The 18,698-nt window shown below is 45.0% G+C and overlaps 1 protein-coding gene and 2 pseudogenes across 1 annotated transcript; 1 reads left to right on the top strand and 2 right to left on the bottom strand.

Annotated features, from left to right (window-relative positions):
- Positions 1-4,737: 4,737 nt before the first annotated feature.
- Positions 4,738-7,160, bottom strand: LOC136532330 (CASP-like protein 4D1). The gene is made up of 3 exons (XM_066524936.1): positions 6,877-7,160; positions 6,557-6,692; positions 4,738-6,426 (listed from the first exon to the last, which is right to left on the bottom strand). The coding sequence occupies exons 1-3, from the start codon at positions 7,023-7,025 to the stop codon at positions 6,175-6,177; spliced, it is 537 nt and encodes a 178-aa protein (XP_066381033.1). The 5' UTR covers positions 7,026-7,160; the 3' UTR covers positions 4,738-6,174.
- A 7,153-nt stretch (positions 7,161-14,313) lies between these two features.
- Positions 14,314-15,160, bottom strand: LOC136532331 (CASP-like protein 4D1; annotated as a pseudogene).
- Positions 15,161-16,555: 1,395 nt separating this feature from the next.
- LOC136532329 (protein ALP1-like) lies at positions 16,556-17,894 on the top strand (annotated as a pseudogene).
- Positions 17,895-18,698: the final 804 nt, after the last annotated feature.

Raw genomic sequence — 18,698 nt, 5'->3', positions numbered from 1 at the left:
AACCTTGTAACTAAGCACCCTGTTTATTAAGGCCCCGTTTGGCAGGGCTTCACTTCACTAGTGAAGCCATTTTTTTTTTGCTTCAGCTCCACGAACAGTTCCACCGGTGGAGCTGAAGCGGTTTTGGTAAACCGTTTGGCAAAATGGCTTCCCTGTGAGAGCATGTATTTAAGGGCCTGGAGGAGGAGCCGGGAGAAGCCACTTTTTTTGGCTCCATCTCACCCAAAATCACTGTGAGAGCATGTTTTTAGGGGCTTCACAAGTGAAGCTATTTTACTTTACCCCGTTTGGTAGAAAACGGTTCCAAACGGCTCCTGAAGCCGGTGGAGAAGCCCTGCCAAACGGGGCCTTATTGATTTCAGCCAGGCTTATTTAACTAGCTAACAGTGTTTTCCTCTTAAAAAAAAACCAGCACTAGCCAGCCCAAATCAGCCCAGATACCAATCAGCGAACATGCCGAAGGTCTTGTTTAGTTCCTCCCCCTAAAGTTTACTCATAATCCTATCGAATATTTAGACACATACATGTAGTATTAAATATAGACAAAAAATAACTAATTGTACAATTTGCGACTAATCTATGAGACGAATCTTTTAAACCTAATTAGTCCATGATTTGATAATGTGGTGTTATAATAACACATATGCTAATAACGGATTAATTAGGCTTAATAAATTCATTTCGTAGATTACTGATGAATTCTATAATTTATTTTTCTATTAATATCTAAACACCCCATACAAAACTTCGTATAATACCTAACATAACGCCTGATATCACACCTAAAACTTTACGCCCAGAATTAAACGAAGCCTGCCGCCGCTCGTACGTCGCTTTGACCCATTCACCTGAGGACCGTGGGACCCATCCTCCACTCACCCCATCAGTCGTCCGTCAACTACAGAGGTCGTGGCTGTCCAGAGATCCTTGTACTGGACGCCACGGGACCAATTCCTCTGCGGCTTGGCACGTCGATCTCGCGTCGGTAATGCATGTCACCGCCGCTCGTACGTCGCTTTGACCCATTCGCCTGAGGATCGTGGGACCCATCCTCCACTCACCCCATCAGTCGTCCGTCAACTACAGAGGTCGTGGCTGTCCAGAGCTCCTTGTACTGGACGCCACGGGACCAATTCCTCTGCAGTTAGCGACGGACGATGACTGGCTGATGACTGCAGAGAATCTCATCATGGACGGCACACCCAGTCTCCAGGCTGGATGCGAGTCTGATTAGTCGTCTGCATAAAGCTAAGCATTGATCGGATAATGCTCTCTCTCCATCTTCAAATACAAAATATCTAAGCCCTTGTTTAGTTGTAGGAATTTGGATTTTGGGGTTACTGTAGTATGTTCGTTTTTATTTGGCAAATAGTATTCAAACATGGACTAATTAGGCTCAAAACGTTCGTTTCGCAATTTCCCACCAAACTGTGCAAATTAGTTTTTCTTTCCGTCTACATTTAATGCTCCATGCACGGGCCGCAAACATTCGATGTGGCAGGTACTGTAGCAACTTTTTAAAAGTTGAGGTGGAACTAAACAAGAGCTAAGTAATTTTAGACAAAATAAGAAGCCTGACAGAAGATCACTTTGTCCCTCACTAATTAGAATAGAAGGAGTAGTTCAGTTGTTACTTTCTTAGTTATCGGACGATTGTTTTTAATGGTGCCAAGTTTAAAGAGAACCTCAATATTTCTGTCACAAAAGACAGAGGACAGAGAGGGTTGAAGATCTAGAATACTTTGTATTTTGGTATAAAATTTGAACTTTGCACCCCTTATATTCTAGGACGGGTATGCCAAGTTTAAAATTATCCCAAATTAAAAGGGCATTCTGGATTGGGCAAACTTATCCATACATGCGTGACTTTTAAACTATCGCCCTGTTCGTTTGGACTGATTTGGCTTATAAGCCATGGCTAAAAGTACTCTTTGCTGGTTTGGTATGAGAGAAAAATACCGTTCGTTGGCTGATAAGCCAAATACGACCCAGCGAACAGACTGTACATCCGCATTCATGCATGCATTTTAAACACTAATCTTGCCCAAAACAACTCTTGTAAACGGTAGCCAAAATAATGACATGCATGCATGCATTTTTAAACTATGCCTTACTAGGAAATTAAACAAGTTAACAACCAAATTGACTAATTAGTGAGACGCAAGTTAGGGCCTATTTGGTTCTATTAGTCCCTGGACTTGACTAAACTTTAGTCCCTACCTGTTTGGATCTAGAGACTAATGGCCATTACATCTACTATACAAAGACCAAAACGCCCCTAAAATGCACATCGGAGGACAGAGGGAGCACACGGCCATGCGAGAGGGAGCTCGCTACCATGCGGGTGAGAGGAAGCGCGTGTCCTCGTTGCTGGGAGGCAGCCGAAGAGGGGTGGGGAGGACGCCGCCTGGCCGCCATTGGTAGTGGGGGAGCTCGGGGTGGGGGAGCATGCGCCAGGGTGGGGAACGGCTCACGAGAGGGGCATTAATGAGTGGTAGGGGCTGAACTTTTGGCCCTTTAGTCCCCTTTAGTTAACCCAAAGGGGCTAAATAACTAAACCATTTAGTCATGGTTTTAGTCACCCTTTTGGCAATTTAGGGACTAAAATAGGAGACTAAATTTTAGTCTCGTGGAACCAAACATGCCCTTAATATTTTGCTAGATTTCTTATTTGATCCTAAAGTTATTTAGATGCCATGTATTTCAAGACGGAGGACGTAGATGATATCTTAACTTGGACAAGTGTAGGCAATTAATTGTGTTTAGTTCACGTTATGTGATTGGTTATATTATAGATAGATGCATAAGTGGTTTCTCTGTGTCATGAGCTGCATATATGACACCTGCATAGCTGGATACAGTGAAATTGGCCATTTTGTAGGTTATAACATGGATCTCTTCTAATTTATGCCGGGAACCAAACAAGCTTGAATTGCACTACGGGTCTGGATAAGAGACATCACAGATGATCATTCAAACCCTATTTTTTTTTTTGACTTGTGAACATCTTGTCACGACTGTTCGTCTTATTTAAAATTTTTATATAAATTATAAAATAAATAAATCATTATTAAAGTATCTTTAGTGACAAAATAAGTGATAACAAAATAGATGATATTTATACAAAATTTTTGAATAAGACGAATGATCAAACATGACGTCTAGAAGTTAAAATATCACTTATTTTTGGACGGAGGGAGTAAGCTACAGGAGCTACACAAAACAAAAGTGAGAGGACAAACATTAACTACCTGACTATACCAGAATAAAACAGTGATCCTTGTGTATCAAGGAAATGAGGATTCACAAATCTGATTGCTAAAACCGTGAACGTGTGCTGCTTACCTATTTGCCCAGCTGCAACTGCTGTTTTCCTGCTACTGCTGTTTGCCGAGGTTGCAGCTATTGAACTCCTGCTACTCCTGATGACTGGTGACTGAAACACTGAAAGGAGATGAGTAAACATGATCAGATCTGACCAGCCCATCCAGCCTGTTCGGTTGGCTGGTTCGTATCGTTGCTGGTTCGTGAAAAAGTACTGCTGGCTGGTTTGTGTGAGAGAAAAATACTGTTCCGGCTGAAAATTTACGATCGTTTATGACAAGCCACAGCCAAACGAACAGGCTGGCCGAAGCCTACCAGGTGTGAAGCTGCTTTTCATGGCGCAACGGAAAAGCTAGGCCAGCCTGACTAGCCGGCTGCGGCTGTGGCTGTCAGTTTTTTTGCGGCTCATAAACCGGCTGTAGCTATTTTGTTGTGAAAGAAAAACATTGTGCCATGGTTGATAAGCCGGGCTGATAAGTTAAAACAAAGAGGGCTGCAGCCGCTGCCTGCTGGTTTCACCGGATTGCCGACAAACTTATTGTCTAGACTCAGTAGCAGCTATCTGCCAACCAGTCAGAGGAACCACGCACGCCGCATCCCAGGGCGCGTTTAGTTCGGCATCACTGTAGCATTTTGTTTGTATTTGTGAATTATTGTCCAAACATTGACTAATTAGGCTCAAAAGATTCGTCTCACAAAGTTAAAGCAAACTGTGTAATTAGTTTTTGATTTCGTCTACATTTAGTACTCCATACATGTACCGCAAGTTTGATGTGACAGGAAATCTTCTTTTTACACAGTGCACTTTTAAAGAACTAAACAAGGGCCCAGCTGAACTGACAAACCAAAGCAGCCGGGCTATTACTGCTTCTGCATAAGAAGTTTCGGAACAGTACACAAGACTGATGACTGAACAGCTCCCAAATTCACCACAAAGGATCAAACCAATAGCAGATAGGAAAATTACATAAGGACGATCGGTAGGTACTGTTGCTGTGAAGGAATCATGGGTTGCTGAAATTAAAAGGGTGCTGCTTTGGTGGTGTTGTGCATCTGAAAACTGATGTTCCAGAAGCACATTACTAGTATGCAGGCTTCCAACACAGGTTCTCCAAAATTCATCAGAAACAGGTCAAACCAAATTTGGTTGTAACGAAACTCTGAACACAGCCGTAACTCAATCTGGAGAGACCTTTCTAACAAGTCCCACCCAGAAAATTGAAGCTTTCTTCCAAATTTTAGAAATTCAAGAAACCCAAAGAATTTGCGGAGGGGAAACATCTAGGATTGCTCACTCATGTCATGGAATGTTTTGCCTTGAAAAATCTGACCCAAATCAGTCAAACATGAAGAACGGAAATCACCGAAAATAGAACGAATTCTAGAAAAAGAAAACACAAGAACAAGCGGATAGAGAACAAATTTGACTCCGATTTAAAGCAAGGAGGACATGGGTTTGGGTTGCATCACAAATTTATCTACAAGAACATGGTTAGACACCTTCCTTCATCCTCCCACTAAAAAGTGAAGAAACTAGAGCAAGAGGTGCTCAACTCTCTCTACTCCTCTCTCTTTCTCTCTATAAGCACTTGCTAACCTAGTACAGAAAATGATTAGAGTTCAAGAGAGATTCACGACCCGCGCTTGACTTGGTCTTGATCCCGCCTTGACTTCGGTCAACATAGCCTTCATCCCTTCCACACGCCCTCTTGTCGTCCTTGTGCTTGATGTGGAATGTGGATCACCCGTGGTTCTTGGCCTTGGTCCCTTGGTCCAAGCCATCTTGTCGTCCTTCACGTCCATGATACACCGACATGAACCTTTGCTTGACGTTCATCATCGCAATCAACCACCAAGTCCATCGACCACCTGCACATACACAATCATGATGCATGTGGCACCATCACCACTTCGCCTCCAGTTAGTCGTAAGCAAGAACAGTTCAACGGTAAGGATTTACGGTCCATGACAATCACTCATCATACATGATGACAAGGACACATCTTATCCTTGTCACCTCACCACGTCATGATTTGATTTGCACAATCTTCTACAGCAGGGGCGAATCTAGGATATCGTGTCACTGGGGTCAAGGACTAAGCAGCGGGGTCAAAGATGTGTTGATTGTCTATTTTAAGAGCAATTTGCTGGTGGATGAAAGAATTTTTAAAGAGTTTTTGGCAAGTTATCGGGGTCAGCTGACCCCAATGGTTACACATAGATTCGCCCCTGTTCTACAGAGCAAGTAACCAACAAATTGAAAAGTAGTAAAACACACAGTTGAGCACGCAGCGCACCAAATTAGTTAAATCTGTACCAACTCTTATATGTTCTCCTTTTTCTGATGAAACTCTAAAGCAAGAAGATATCTTTTCCCCAAATTCTATCACAGATGCACCAAATCCAAATGAAATGGCTAAATGCATTCGTTCTCCTATGTAATCATCCGGTGCGGTCTAGAAAAGACATGCAAGATAGACGATCCGGTCTTATAGATAGATCGAAAAGAGACATTTATATATATAGTACAAATTATACATGGAAAAGAGGGTGACTGCCAGGAGGGTAGCCGAAGGAGGCCTTCCCACTGCTGTAGAGCGTTTGGTAAATGATAATCAAACTGAAAATCTCACATCACAGGCACAGCATATACAAGAGATCGATCATCAGATGAGCCAGGTCGACCGGATCGGAACCATGAATTATTGATCTGAATTCTGAAATCCCCCAAGCGCAAGCGGAATTGATCTGAAATGCTGTGTGGGTATGGAAATTGGAAACACAAACTGAGTTAGGAGGGACCGGACGGAATTGATGATCTTGGCTTCGACCGAGCTGGTGACAGATGCCTCAGACGTCGGCGTCGGCGTCGTCGGTCGCCCGGGCCCGGAGCCTGGCCGAGACGACAGTGGCGGCCATGGACAGTACCATCCCGAGGAGGATGAAGACCAAGGGGACGAAGGCCTTGTTGTAGTAGTCCTCGAGGTCGTCCTTGACGCTGTTGTCCTCCCATCTCACGTAGCGGCTCCGGACGAACCGCAAGATGTCGTTGGTGGCGCCGAACCCCGCACCGACGCCGCTGGCCAGCAGGACGGTCACCACCTGCATGCATGTATACGTGATGGATCATCACGCACACGCCGCACGCCTGCATGATAGCTAGCTAGCAGTGTGTGTATATATGCATAATAAGCACAGCCGCAACGCGTGTGATGACATGCGGCGTATGTACCACGTCGGCGCACACGCTGAAGTCGAGGATGAGGGAGCTGGGCGTCATCCGCTTGCTCTTGCAGAGGAGGTAGACGGCGACGGGGATCTGCAGCACGCCGCCGGCCATCGCGATCACCGCCACGGCGACCGTGTACCTTCAGTTCATTGGAGATCGATCACACGCGCACATCACGCACATACAGCAGCGAGGGCACGGAACAAATCAAAGTCAAATCAAATGAAACCGTTTGAGCACAGGATCCTTTAGCTTGCTCCATCATCGACCACCTAATAAGCTAGCTAGCCACTACGCGATCAGAGGATTCAGAGGGCACGTACGTGTAGCTCTGCAGCTTGTAGTAGTCAACGCCGTAATCGCGCTTGGTGTGGTTGTGGACCGTGAGCGGCACGCTCACGGCCAGGACGGCGATCATGAGCAGCCGCGCACCCATGCCGGCGGCGATCCACGCCTTCCGCGACAGCGCCATTTTATATCTATCCTTTCCTGCTCTTTCCTTAGCCGCGAGCTCGCTAGGGACGGCGACGCACGGACACCGCCACCATGGATGGAGTACGCGCCTGCGTATTGTATTTGTAGTGCAAGGAACGACGACCGAGGTGTAAGTTTCTGGGAAGCATGCAGGAGCAGCTAGCTAGCTGCGATATATACCCGTTGGTCGTTGGGGCGTTGCTGCTGGTCTTTGCTCCCATCGTCGTGTCGATGGGGACGCCTACAACTGTCACGGAAAGAGGGGCCGGCCTATGAAGCTAGCTCGAGCTGAGCACCTGCTTGCTTCCTTAGGGCGCGTTGAGTTCCCAAAATTTTTTTGTTTGGCTACCGTAGCACTTTCGTTTGTATTTGATAATTATTTATTATCTAATTATGGACTAATTAGGTTTGAAAGTTTCGTCTCACGATTTCTCACCTAACTATGTAATTAGTTTTTTTTCGTCTACATTTAGTACTCCATGCATGTGCCGCAAGATTCGATGTGACATTTGGGGTAAAATTTTTTGGAATCCTTAGTTTCCAACGCCGTCCGGCGCTGCAAACACTACGGACACGGCATCATCCTCCGAGGAAACGCGCTTGTACTAATTAATTAAATTCCAGGGAAATTTCGCCCCGAGTTCGGGCTTCGGAGCCATACACGCGAAGCTGAAGCTAATCATTTCGGATGGTCGCTTTCGTAACAGTACAGTCACGGTGTGTGTTCGTGTGTATGGTCGTTTTTATAACAATGCAGTCACGGTACAAATTTGTTTAGTAAACAGAAATGTTATACAACAAACGTGCGTTTTAGCAAAAAAAAAACATATAGATTTTTAGTCCACCGGATCTTTGCCTCGGTTCGTTTGCGTCCGTTAGATCTGCCAAGCCGTGTCCTCGGTTCGTCTATGTCCTTCTAGGTATGCGCGTGGTCGTGTCAAGTGAGGCCCAGAGGGAGAGAGAGGATGCGAATCGCGCCTAGCCAGGGCCCCACGACGCGACGACCCATGACGAACGGGCAGGCAATGGAACCAACGGCTCTGTAATTTGTCCTTCCATAGAAAACAAATATTTTCTGTGATATGTGATTTGTGATCTGTGGATCTGTGATCTTGTGATTATCTAAAGGTAGAAAAAAGCTAGAGGTAGAAGAATGATGGAGGCGGTTGGATCTTAATCTTATGGAATAAAAAAATTCATGTGTTGGAATTGTATAAAATTCAGAAATGAAAAAGTATGCAACTACTTGTAGGCTGCCTGGAGGAAGTTAAACTATGGAAGCTGCGCCTGCCGAAAAGAGAAGCCAATCTTGCGGATTCCTGGGCTGGTATCTTTGCAAGTGCAATGTAATTAAGGGCCTGATTGTGATTGGTTGGCTCCAAAATTTGCCCGACCAAAATTAAACATGACTATAAAATTTGGCTATTGATTGGTTTATTACTAAAAAATTGGCACACCAATTTATATGGCCAAAATCACGGCAAAATAACTAGAAATTTCCTCCATCCCATAAGAGAAAAAAGTGCTCACTACTATGTCATAGCACTCAACCAAATGTATTCCTACATTTTTTGCCCTAAGTTTGGCATGTTCTAATTTTGACAAGCCTAAGTTTTGGCTAGCCAAGATTTTGGCTAGGCAAGTTTTGGAACCCAACCAATTAGGCCCTACGTAAAATAATGTAATCAACAAAACTTTTGCCAGGCACTAATTAAGCAATAATATATTAAGGTGGGTACCCCCGGGTGGGGGCTCCTAGCTGCTGAACCCCCAACGTGAAACATCCGCAAAACCCCCCTCCCCTCCTGTCCACCCTCACATCCTTTACCAAATTAGGCCGAATTCAATTGTCTTCTTGGGCCAAAATTATTGATATCTTCCCATATTCCATGCTTTTTGGAGTAAACAAAGTCATAGCTCCTAAACTAAGTATCCTAATTAAAATTCGATTACACCATCGTGATCTTTACAATAAACTCTTCAAAATAAGACACCACATGGATACATTTTGATAATTTTTTAATGAACATTTATCTCATAATAAACTTGTATTTAAAGGTAATCGTCGAACATCACGTTAACACTACACGAACATAAAAAAAAACATAGAACAACATATATATACTACGCGAACATCAAATATATCATGAAATAAAAAAATAAAAAATAAAAAAATCCTAGAATATCAATATATACTACTGAACATCATAAATACATCGAAGAACATCACATTAACACTACACGAACATCGCAAAAATATAGCATAAACATCATCTGTATACTACGTGAACATCACAAAAACAACCTGAAAATATAAAAAAATAATAAAATTAGTGAAGTAATTAATTAGATTCAAGTAAAAGAAAAAAAAGCTACCGAACATCACAAAATATATCCTAAAACATCAAATGTATGCTTATTGAATATCACAAAATACATCGTAGAACATCACATTTCTACTCATCGGACATCACAAAATATAACATAGAACATAACATGTATACTATGTAAACATCACGTGTGTCCATAACATAAAAAGTGAAACATAAAAATTATAAATAGAAAAAAGCAAAATAAAAAAGAATAAAATACAAAAATAGAAAAGGAAACAAAAAGAATAATAAAAGACCACCAAAAGAGAAAAGTGAAAAAAGGAAAGGAAAAAAGAAATAGAAGAAAAGAAAAGAAAAAAAGAAAGAAAATAAAAAAAATAAAAGATGACAAGAATAATAGAACAAAACAAAAAATAAAAAAGAAAAGAAAAAGGAAAAATAGTAGAAAGGAAAGAAAAGAAAGAGGAAAAAAGAAATAGAGAAAGAAAGAAAAAGAAAAACTAACGGAACACATGAAAAAAGAGGGAGGCGGAGGGGGTACGCTCGTGTGAGTGGTGTTACATGGACTGATATCTTGGGTCGTGTACACTTGTGCTTGTATGCGGCTTGTGTTTATCTATGTGCAGATATTGTTTTTTTTTAACCATGGCAATTTCATTACTTGTCTGACAGATCGTCAGAAACTATTACAAGAACATCTCCAGGGACAACACCTGTGATCTGTTCCTCCCCTTCAATGCATACATAACCCAGGGCAGCCAAAGCGTGGGCAGCCCTATTGCCAACTCTACTCAAGAAATTACATTCGAATTCTATAAATTTCACACGAACTAAAAACTTGAGCTCCTCAACCAGACCACCTTCTGTCATCGCGTCAAAAGCATCTAAGGTCATTGCTTGCTTGACCATCAGAGCATCAGTCTCCAGGATGAACCTGCCAATTCCCAGGTTAATCACCGCCTGGACGCCCTGCATGCAAGAAACCTGCAGGTCGGCTTGGAATGCACTGAGCATGTGATTCAACCTCCCTCTTCCCGCCAATACCACATCCCCGTTGGGTTGATTTGTGACTCGTTACCGTTGGATATTGTTGATCTTATTACGGTTGCCAGTGGGTGGATCAAGAGGGCTGCAGTGTGACTGCTAGCTATGATGATCAAACCCGTGTGCTTGGTGAGTTGGGTAGACAAGATAAAAAGAGAGCGAGATCATCAGTTGACGGCATGCGACGAGACATGGTTATTTAAAATGTATTTTGGAGTATTCAAAATGTGCTAACAATCCTGATTACATGAGAGTACTTTTGGAGTAAAATTTTGTATGTTTACCTTCCACAATCATCCATCCCATCTGATTACCTATCTTAATGTGAAATGGTTATACAAGAAGGTTGCTTGAACAACATAAGTATCTAACAGAGTTTAGCGGCAAGCAATTTACGGGCAATAGATTTATTGCTTGGACGGTAATCCATGATCACTACAACACAACACCAAAATACCGTCTGACGTTAGTTGCTAAAAGTTAACAATTACTGTTGAATGGTTAGTCGCTAAAGATTTCTCTCGCACCATCAGTTGCTAATACTGAATACTTCAATAGATGGTCCGTCGCTATAGTTATTTAGCTTTTGCGTTGTCCATTGTTAAATTTTACTATCTAGTGGCGCCATCTTTTTAGCTTGCTTCCGCGAAATTTTGGCCCAAAACTTAGAAGTAAACCCTAAGTCACCACACCAACCCTACCAGAACCAAACAGACGTGCCTCTCTGTTCTCTGCTCCCGCTGCGCCTCCATGAGCCGCCTCCGCACGCCGCCGACCCCCACCCCCACCGCCGGCCTGCCCGGCCGACGCTCACCACCCGCCCGTCCCCGCTAGGTCGTCCGTCCCCACCACCCGTCTGTCCCCGCCGATCGACTGGCCCCCGGCCCCCGCCCGCCCCCAGACCTCCGCTAGTCCCGGGACATCCGCACCCACTGGTCGCCTGGCCGCCCGTCGCCGTCACATCGGCGTCCAGACGCCCAAGATGTATGGCCGCCGCTGCCACCCCGCCACCCAATGCGCCCAGGTTGTATGCCGTTGTTCTGAAGGTAAACTAGCCACAGTTCCCTGAGTTCGTCCTTTTTTTGGGGGGGCGGGGTTCCATGTGCAATGGATGGAAAATAACATTCGATGTGCAGGATCTATTTTTGGGTTCCTAAGTTCATCCTCTTTTTTTTGGGGAATTTTTTTTTTTGAGCCTCAAACTTGGTAGCACCTAGTAGGATCTATTTTCATAGGTCACGTATGGCTCCAATACATGTGAATTTCATGTACAAATATATGCTATTGCTAGTGTAATCAGCTATATGCTGCTATTATATCACAGATGTGGTGTTGTACAATTCTTCACTCATTTTGTTTCGGGGAAAGAAAAAGAAATTGTCAAAATCTGGTAAATCGACAAAGGCTTCTTTTGCTTATGTGGTGGATGATGATACAACCTTACAGCAAGTATTGTGATTCACGAATACGTACACCACGAAAGCAATATTAACCCTAGAATGGCGCTCAAATCCTAAACGCTTGTGCTAAGTTTCATTGTATGCTTTGGTTAGCACTTTAACAATGCTAATATACTGGCAATTGCTTTCACAATGCCTTTAGTAACAACAGCAGGGTCCGTCGCTATAACATTTAGCAATTGACTGTCCGTCGCTGTATAGGCCCTTTAGCAACTCCAAAACAGTCGTTGTTTTAAGGTTATGGTGTAGTGGATAGTGACTCCCGGATATCATAACTAATTGATGAGGATATGACACCCATGCATATGACCATGTTTGGCACATGGTATGGAGGGGTAGGAGGCCAGCAAGGGTGTCCAGGTCAAGAAGGAGGTCCGGGGCTAATTCGGTTCGAGTCCTCGAGGTGGAGGCCCAAAACAATTCAAGTTCGAGTCTGTCTCGGGTTCCAGGATCAGTCTGCCTTAAACTGGTCACCCAGGACGTATCCGGACTCCGTTTTCGATGATCCACATATGGTTGGAAAGCTAATTTGATAAGGAAGCCAATCCAAGTGGTTCCACGTCAAAAGACCTTCGGAATCAACGGGAATCGTCGAAATAAGTCAGCGTCCAGAATCTATCAGGGTGCTGCGATGCCGTCTTTTGGTCCGTTGGACCGTGTATCGTGTTTGGGCCCATTAGGGGGCGCGTCCAGGGGGGGTGACGCCCAAGACTCTATAAATACCAGCCGTCGCTCTCCTTAGGGTTTGTGTTTTGTTTAGTTATTGATTTCCTCGTGAAACAGACGTCGTTTTGCTGCAACTATCGCCGCCAAGGCCGCTTGCTGTGAAACAGGGCCCTAGTTCTTGATCTTGTTCGCCTGTGACGATTAGTCCTTTCGAATAAAGACTTAAACTTCTTCTTATTTTCATAAGCCTCGTATTTATTTACAATTTCAGATTACGTTCATCCCGTTCTTGCTTGTGTTCTCGATTCGCTTGCAGGAAAGCCTTCTCGGCGAGGTCAATCGCGTTCGCGTGGTTGATAACCAGCGGAGCAGTGGTGTAACGGTTGCGGGGGTCCGAATCAGTCTTGGTTCGAAGCCTAGATCGTGAACGTCGAGTCTCCACCAATCGACGCTATCATACCTATCGGAAGATCGGGCCTAGTCTACATCAAGTGGTATCAGAGACCTTGTTGCCCGTTATGTATAACTTTGTTTTCCCCTTTAGATTGTTACTGTTTTTGCATTTCCTATAGTCCATAAAAAGCCAAAAAAAAACATCGTCACATATTCCCTGTCCTATAGCCTCATTGTGCCGTGCAATTTCGTCTCTGTTTCGCGTTGTTGAGTTTGTGCCCTAGGTCAAGTTCTTGTTGCTAGTTTTAGATCGTTTAAGTCCAGTTTGTGTTTTCTCCTTTGTTTTTCATCATAATCCGTGAACATCTCCAAGTCTTGTTGAGTTTCCTTTGTATTCATCAAACTCTAGTCCACGTCATCTTATTTGTTACACTTGTCTTCACTGTTTCCATCAAATCCTTGCTGCCGTGACCAATTTTGCGCACATTGTTCCCGTTTTGTCCTCTAATTCGGAGTCCGTTCTTAAAACTGATCTAGTTTTCGCATACGAACTCGGATTTCGACGTTCCATATATCAAAATCGATCAGAAATGGGGCTCACATGAAGTGTATGAGGAGAGGAGAAATGGGGCTCTCTTCAAGTGTATAGGCTTCCCAAAGTGCCATGAGAGTCCAATCCCACGGCCACCCCTCTGTTTATAGAGGGGGATTCAAAACTAGCTATTTTGGGCTCCAACTCGAGCCTTTGGTGACTTGGCGGTCTGACTGCCAGCCCGACATTAGACCGACCAGACCTAACGGTCGGCTTCACGCCATCCCAATAGCTCTTGTGAAAAATGGTGTGCGCGAACTGTCAGTGGACTCGACGGTCTGACCCATGCCCGTACTGACTGTAGCACTATACCCGTCGTGCCAAACTGTGCCAGGGCCGTGCTTTTTAGGGTCGGGCTAGTGTTGGTCCATCGTGCCCAGGGACGGATCTAGCGGTGGGGTGGGGTGGGGGGGGGCGGGGGGGGGGGGGGGGCTCAAGCTCCCTACCGCCGTTGATCCCATGCAGCCCCTAGAGCTCCTCTAAGAATTTTTTTCATGGTTGCTTTGAGGAGGAGAGGCTGGAGGTTGAAGATGAACTTTCGGTCTCCCTGAACTTTCATCCTAGCTGATACACTCAGTGCTTGTGCCTAGCTGTTTGGCCATATATATGTTCTTACAACTGTTGTAGCGTTTGATATGATAATATAATATGTAATCACAAACTGGAAATCTCACAACACGGCGCATCTAAAAAAATATCAGACAAGTCTTTCTGATATATATCTCCATATTGCATTTTGAAAATGTTGTGTAGGTAATGGAAACACGAAGTGAGTTCGCTGGAACGATCTTGGACTGGACGGGCGATAGATCGATTGCCAGAGAGGCCACTCAGGCGTCGTCGTTAGTCGGGCGGGCCCAGAGACTGGCGGAGACAACAGTGGCGGCCATGGACAGCACCATCCCGACGAGGAGGAAGACCACGGGGACGGTCGCCTTGTTGTAGTAGTCGATGAGATCGTCCTTTGTTCTGGTATCGTCCCATCTCACGTGGTGGACGTACCGCAGGACGTCGTCCGTGGCGCCGAACCCCGCGCCGGACGCCGCTGGCCAGCAGGACGGTCACCACCTGCATGCATGCATGCATGGGCGCAGCAGCATCAGCATGTGTACCACCAGCCAAATCGACCTACGCATAATTACATAAGGAGCAACGTGCCCTGCGTACCACGTCAGCGCACAAGCTTATGTCAAAGATGAGGGCGCTGCTGGATGACGACGTTGCCACGCGCTTGCTCTTGCAAAGGAGGTAGAAGGCGACGGGGAGCTGCAGCACGCTGGTGGCCGTCCCGATCACCGCCGCCGCCGCCATATGTACCTTCACATAATAACTTGGGTTAATTTGGACATCGATCATATATACATATACAGGTAAACTACATCATATATAACTTAGGTTGAAGGGGCATATATGCACGCACGTGTAGCTCTGGAGCTTGTTGAAGTCGTCCTCGTAGCTGAGCCTGGTGTGGTTGGCCCTCGTGAGCTGCACGGTCATGGCCAGGAAGGCGATCATGAGCAGCCGAGCACCCAGGCCGGCGGCGATCCACGCCTTCCGGGACAGCGCCATGATTCTTCCGTTCTCCCTTCTCGATCTGCTGCTAGCTCCAATCCGGCCGCGAGCTTGCTATTGCTAGATAGGAACAGTGAAGCACGGAAACGATTGAACTAGTTAAACCTAACTAAGGCCGTGTTTAGTTCCTTCTCCTAAAGTTTACTCCCCATCCTATTGAATGTTTGGACACATACATGTAGTATTAAATATAGACAAAAAATAACTAATTACACAGTTTGCGACTAATTTGCGAGACGAATTTTTTAAACCTAACTAGTCAATGATTTGACAATGTGGTACTACAGCAACACATGTGCTAATGACGGATTAATTAGGCTTAATAAATTCGTCTCGCAGATTACTGACGGATTCTGTAATTTATTTTTTTTATTAGTATCCGAACATTCCATACAACACCACATGTAACACCCGACGTGACGCCCTAAAACTTTACGCTTAGATTTAAACAAGGCCTTGGCACGTCGATCTCGCGTCGGGAAATGCATGTCACCGCTGCTCGTACGTCGCTTTGACCCATTCACCTGAGGATTGTGGGACCCATCTTCCATTCACCCCATCAGTCGTCCATCAACTACAAAGGTCATGGCTGTCTAGAGATCCTTGTACTGGACACCACGGGACCAATTCCTCTGTAGTTAGGGCATGATTGGTTGCTCGAACCGAGCCGTCATATGGCCCATCTCGCACCCTTTGGTGCATTTCGCCTGTGTTTGGTTGCCCTACTCGTACTTTTCTCCTGCTTCCTCTCGTGCAGATGCCCTCCTCCACCCCGGACGGCGCCGTATTCTCGACCCCCACTTCTCTCTCGGTGCAGGCTCGCTCGGTGCTTGGCGGGAACCTTTTCGGAGAGCGCGGGAGATGAGGCCGTTCAGACGATAAAGCACGCGCGCGGGTCGCGGCTAGGGTTACCGCCCTCACTCTTCGTCTCTCCTTCCGCCATAGCTCTGGTGCGAACTCCCCTCTAGCTCCCCCTCGACCTTGGTAGCCCTACCGAGGCGACCACCGCCGGCAGATTTCTCTCAGTCCTCCGGCGCTTCGACGGTATATGCCATCTGCGCTCTTTCCCTCCTCCTTCTTTAATGTCGATTTTGTTGATTTGTCTATGGATTTTGCTTGCAATGCCAAGAAATTAGTGTTCTTGGTTTGACATCCTCAGATCTGTGCGATGCTATACCTGATTTACCTGTTCCTAGCTCAGATTTGTACATGATGCTTCGTATTTGGTGTATACCTCATGTTTTATGTAGATCTTGTACATGTTGATGTCTATTTTGTTGTACATACTGAGCAAAGTGCCTAGAGGTCAGTGATGTTGATTGTATAATAATATACGCTGGAGGAGCACCCTTTGGTGTGGCAGCCGCGTCTTTCATAGTTCATTTTGTCTGATTTTTTGCTTGCTAAACAATACACACCCATGTTGCCTGCTCCCTTTCTAATGTTGCCCTCCATCCTGTTGGTAGACATGGCCTTTGAAGCTAGGCGCAGGGCTGCCGCTGCTGTGGTTGTTGCAGTGGCTGCTTGTTTTTTCATATGGTTTAGGAGGAGAGTTGAAGATTCGCGCTCAGTCACCTATGGTCCCATGGCTGAAAGAGACAAACAGAGGATGAACAACCTTAGATACATCTATGAATCTGATGATGTGCACTGTGTCAACCTTCTTAGAATGAAGAGGGCCCCTTTTTTTCCAACTTTGTGACCTTTTCCATAGTAGAGAGCTTATCACTAATAGCATGCATGCATCTGTTGAAGAACAAGTAGCCATGTTCTTGCATGTTGTTGGTCACAATGAGAGGTTTAGGGTGGTTGACCTCACCTTCAGGAGGTCCGCAGAGACAATTAGTAGGTTCTTCCAGAAGGTGTTATATGCAGTAGGAGAGATGAGGAATGAATTGAATGTCCCTCCTGCTACCAATGTCCATCCTAGGATCCTTGGGAGCAGAAGGTGGTACCCCTATTTCAAGGTTGGTATCCATAACTTGTCATACATAGGTCTCATTCATTATCAGTTTAGTGTCAATGTTCACTTGCACTTATGTTTTGTTGATTTAGGACTGCATAGGAGCAATTGATGGTACTCATGTCTTAGCTAGAGTGCCTGTGAAGATGCAAGCTGCCTTTAGAGGCAGGAAGCACACCATCACACAAAATGTGTTGGTAGTCGTGGACTTTGACCTCAGGTTCACCTATGTGCTTGTTGGTTGGGAGGGATCTGCACATGATGCTCTTATCTTGTCTGATGCTCTTGAAAGAGCTAATGGCCTTAAAGTGCCACCAGGTATCATCCAAACCACAAAAAACCATTGACACTTTGCTTAATCCTAAATAAAACTACTAAAACATATCCCTATCTGCTAATTTCTAGACAAATTCTATCTTGTCGATGCTGGATATGCAGTGAGGCCTGGTTTCTTGCCACCATTTCGTTCCACAAGGTACCATTTGAGGGAGTTTGGTTCAAACCGACCTCAAAATCAAAGAGAGCTTTTTAAAGGCATTCGTCTCTTAGAGTAACAGTTGAGAGGGCTTTTGGGGCTCTAAAGAATAGATTCAGGATATTGGACAATAAGCCTTTCCACCCATACAAGACCCAAGTTAAACTTGTTCTTGCCTGTTGTATTCTTCACAATTGGATCCTTAGGCATGGGCAGGATGAGCATGTACCTGCTAAATCCACATGGACTCCTAACATCAATGACAATGCCTCATAGCCAAATCATGTCCCTGACAATGGTACCTGGGCACAATAGAGGGAGGCATGGGCTGCACAGATGTGGCAAAACAGGGGGAATTCTAGGGTGTAGTGGCATGGTGTGTGTACTGTTTAGTAGCATTGATGGAACTTGTATTTTAACTAAGACCTATGGCTCTTTGCAATGATGTAGTACCTATTCCTTTTCTGCCTATTTGATCTATTGAACTTGTATTTCATATCATGCAATTTGTTTTCCTTACGCACTGGTTTGTTCAATGTTATGCTGGTGGTGGATAGGAAATGGACAATATGCTTGACCAGGTTGTTAACATTGGTGGTGAGGATAGTGTGGTGGAACAGGGTGGGGTAGTTGCTACTGCTGATGGTAATCCAGCAGCCCCTCAGCCCAATGGCCCTATGCACTGGACTCCTGTCCAGTCTGGGTTCATGCTAAGGAGGTTCCATGATTTGGTGGGGCAGGGGGTCAAAACTGACAAAGGGTTCAAAGAGGTACATGTTAGGTAGGTTGCACACATGGTCTCTGAGTTTGCTGGGGTCAATGTGAGCACCCAACAGATTTACAATCACCTGAGAAAGTAGAGGCAAAGGTGGGTTAAGATTGTTAGGCTCAAGGATTTTAGTGGTGCTCTGTAGGATGAGGACCACCATATGATAGTACTTGATGATGAACACCTGCTTGGCCACACCAAGGTTAGAAACTATTTGGATAACACCTCAGCTTTCCCTTTTCTTTTGCTCCCCTATGTCTAATAGTTATATCTGTTTCACTAACTAGGACCATCCTGCTGATGCTAAGTTCTTGAACACACCAATAGAGAACTATGTTTAGATGGATGCCATCTTTAGTGGTAACCAGGCCACAGGAAGGTATGCAATGGCTCAAATGAGCCTC

The sequence above is a fragment of the Miscanthus floridulus genome, unplaced genomic scaffold (assembly GCF_019320115.1).
Source record: "Miscanthus floridulus cultivar M001 unplaced genomic scaffold, ASM1932011v1 fs_581_1_2, whole genome shotgun sequence".
Lineage (NCBI taxonomy): Eukaryota > Viridiplantae > Streptophyta > Magnoliopsida > Poales > Poaceae > Miscanthus > Miscanthus floridulus.
This window is presented reverse-complemented; position numbering and strand designations above follow the sequence as displayed.

Coding starts and splice junctions, on each gene's coding strand:
- LOC136532330 (XM_066524936.1), bottom strand. CDS start 7,025: ATGGCGCTGTCGCGGAAGGCGTGGATCGCCGCCGGCATGGGTGCGCGG. Junction 6,693..6,876: donor TACAAGCTGCAGAGCTACAC/GTACGTGCCCTC, acceptor AATGAACTGAAG/GTACACGGTCGCCGTGGCGG. Junction 6,427..6,556: donor TCAGCGTGTGCGCCGACGTG/GTACATACGCCG, acceptor ACATGCATGCAG/GTGGTGACCGTCCTGCTGGC.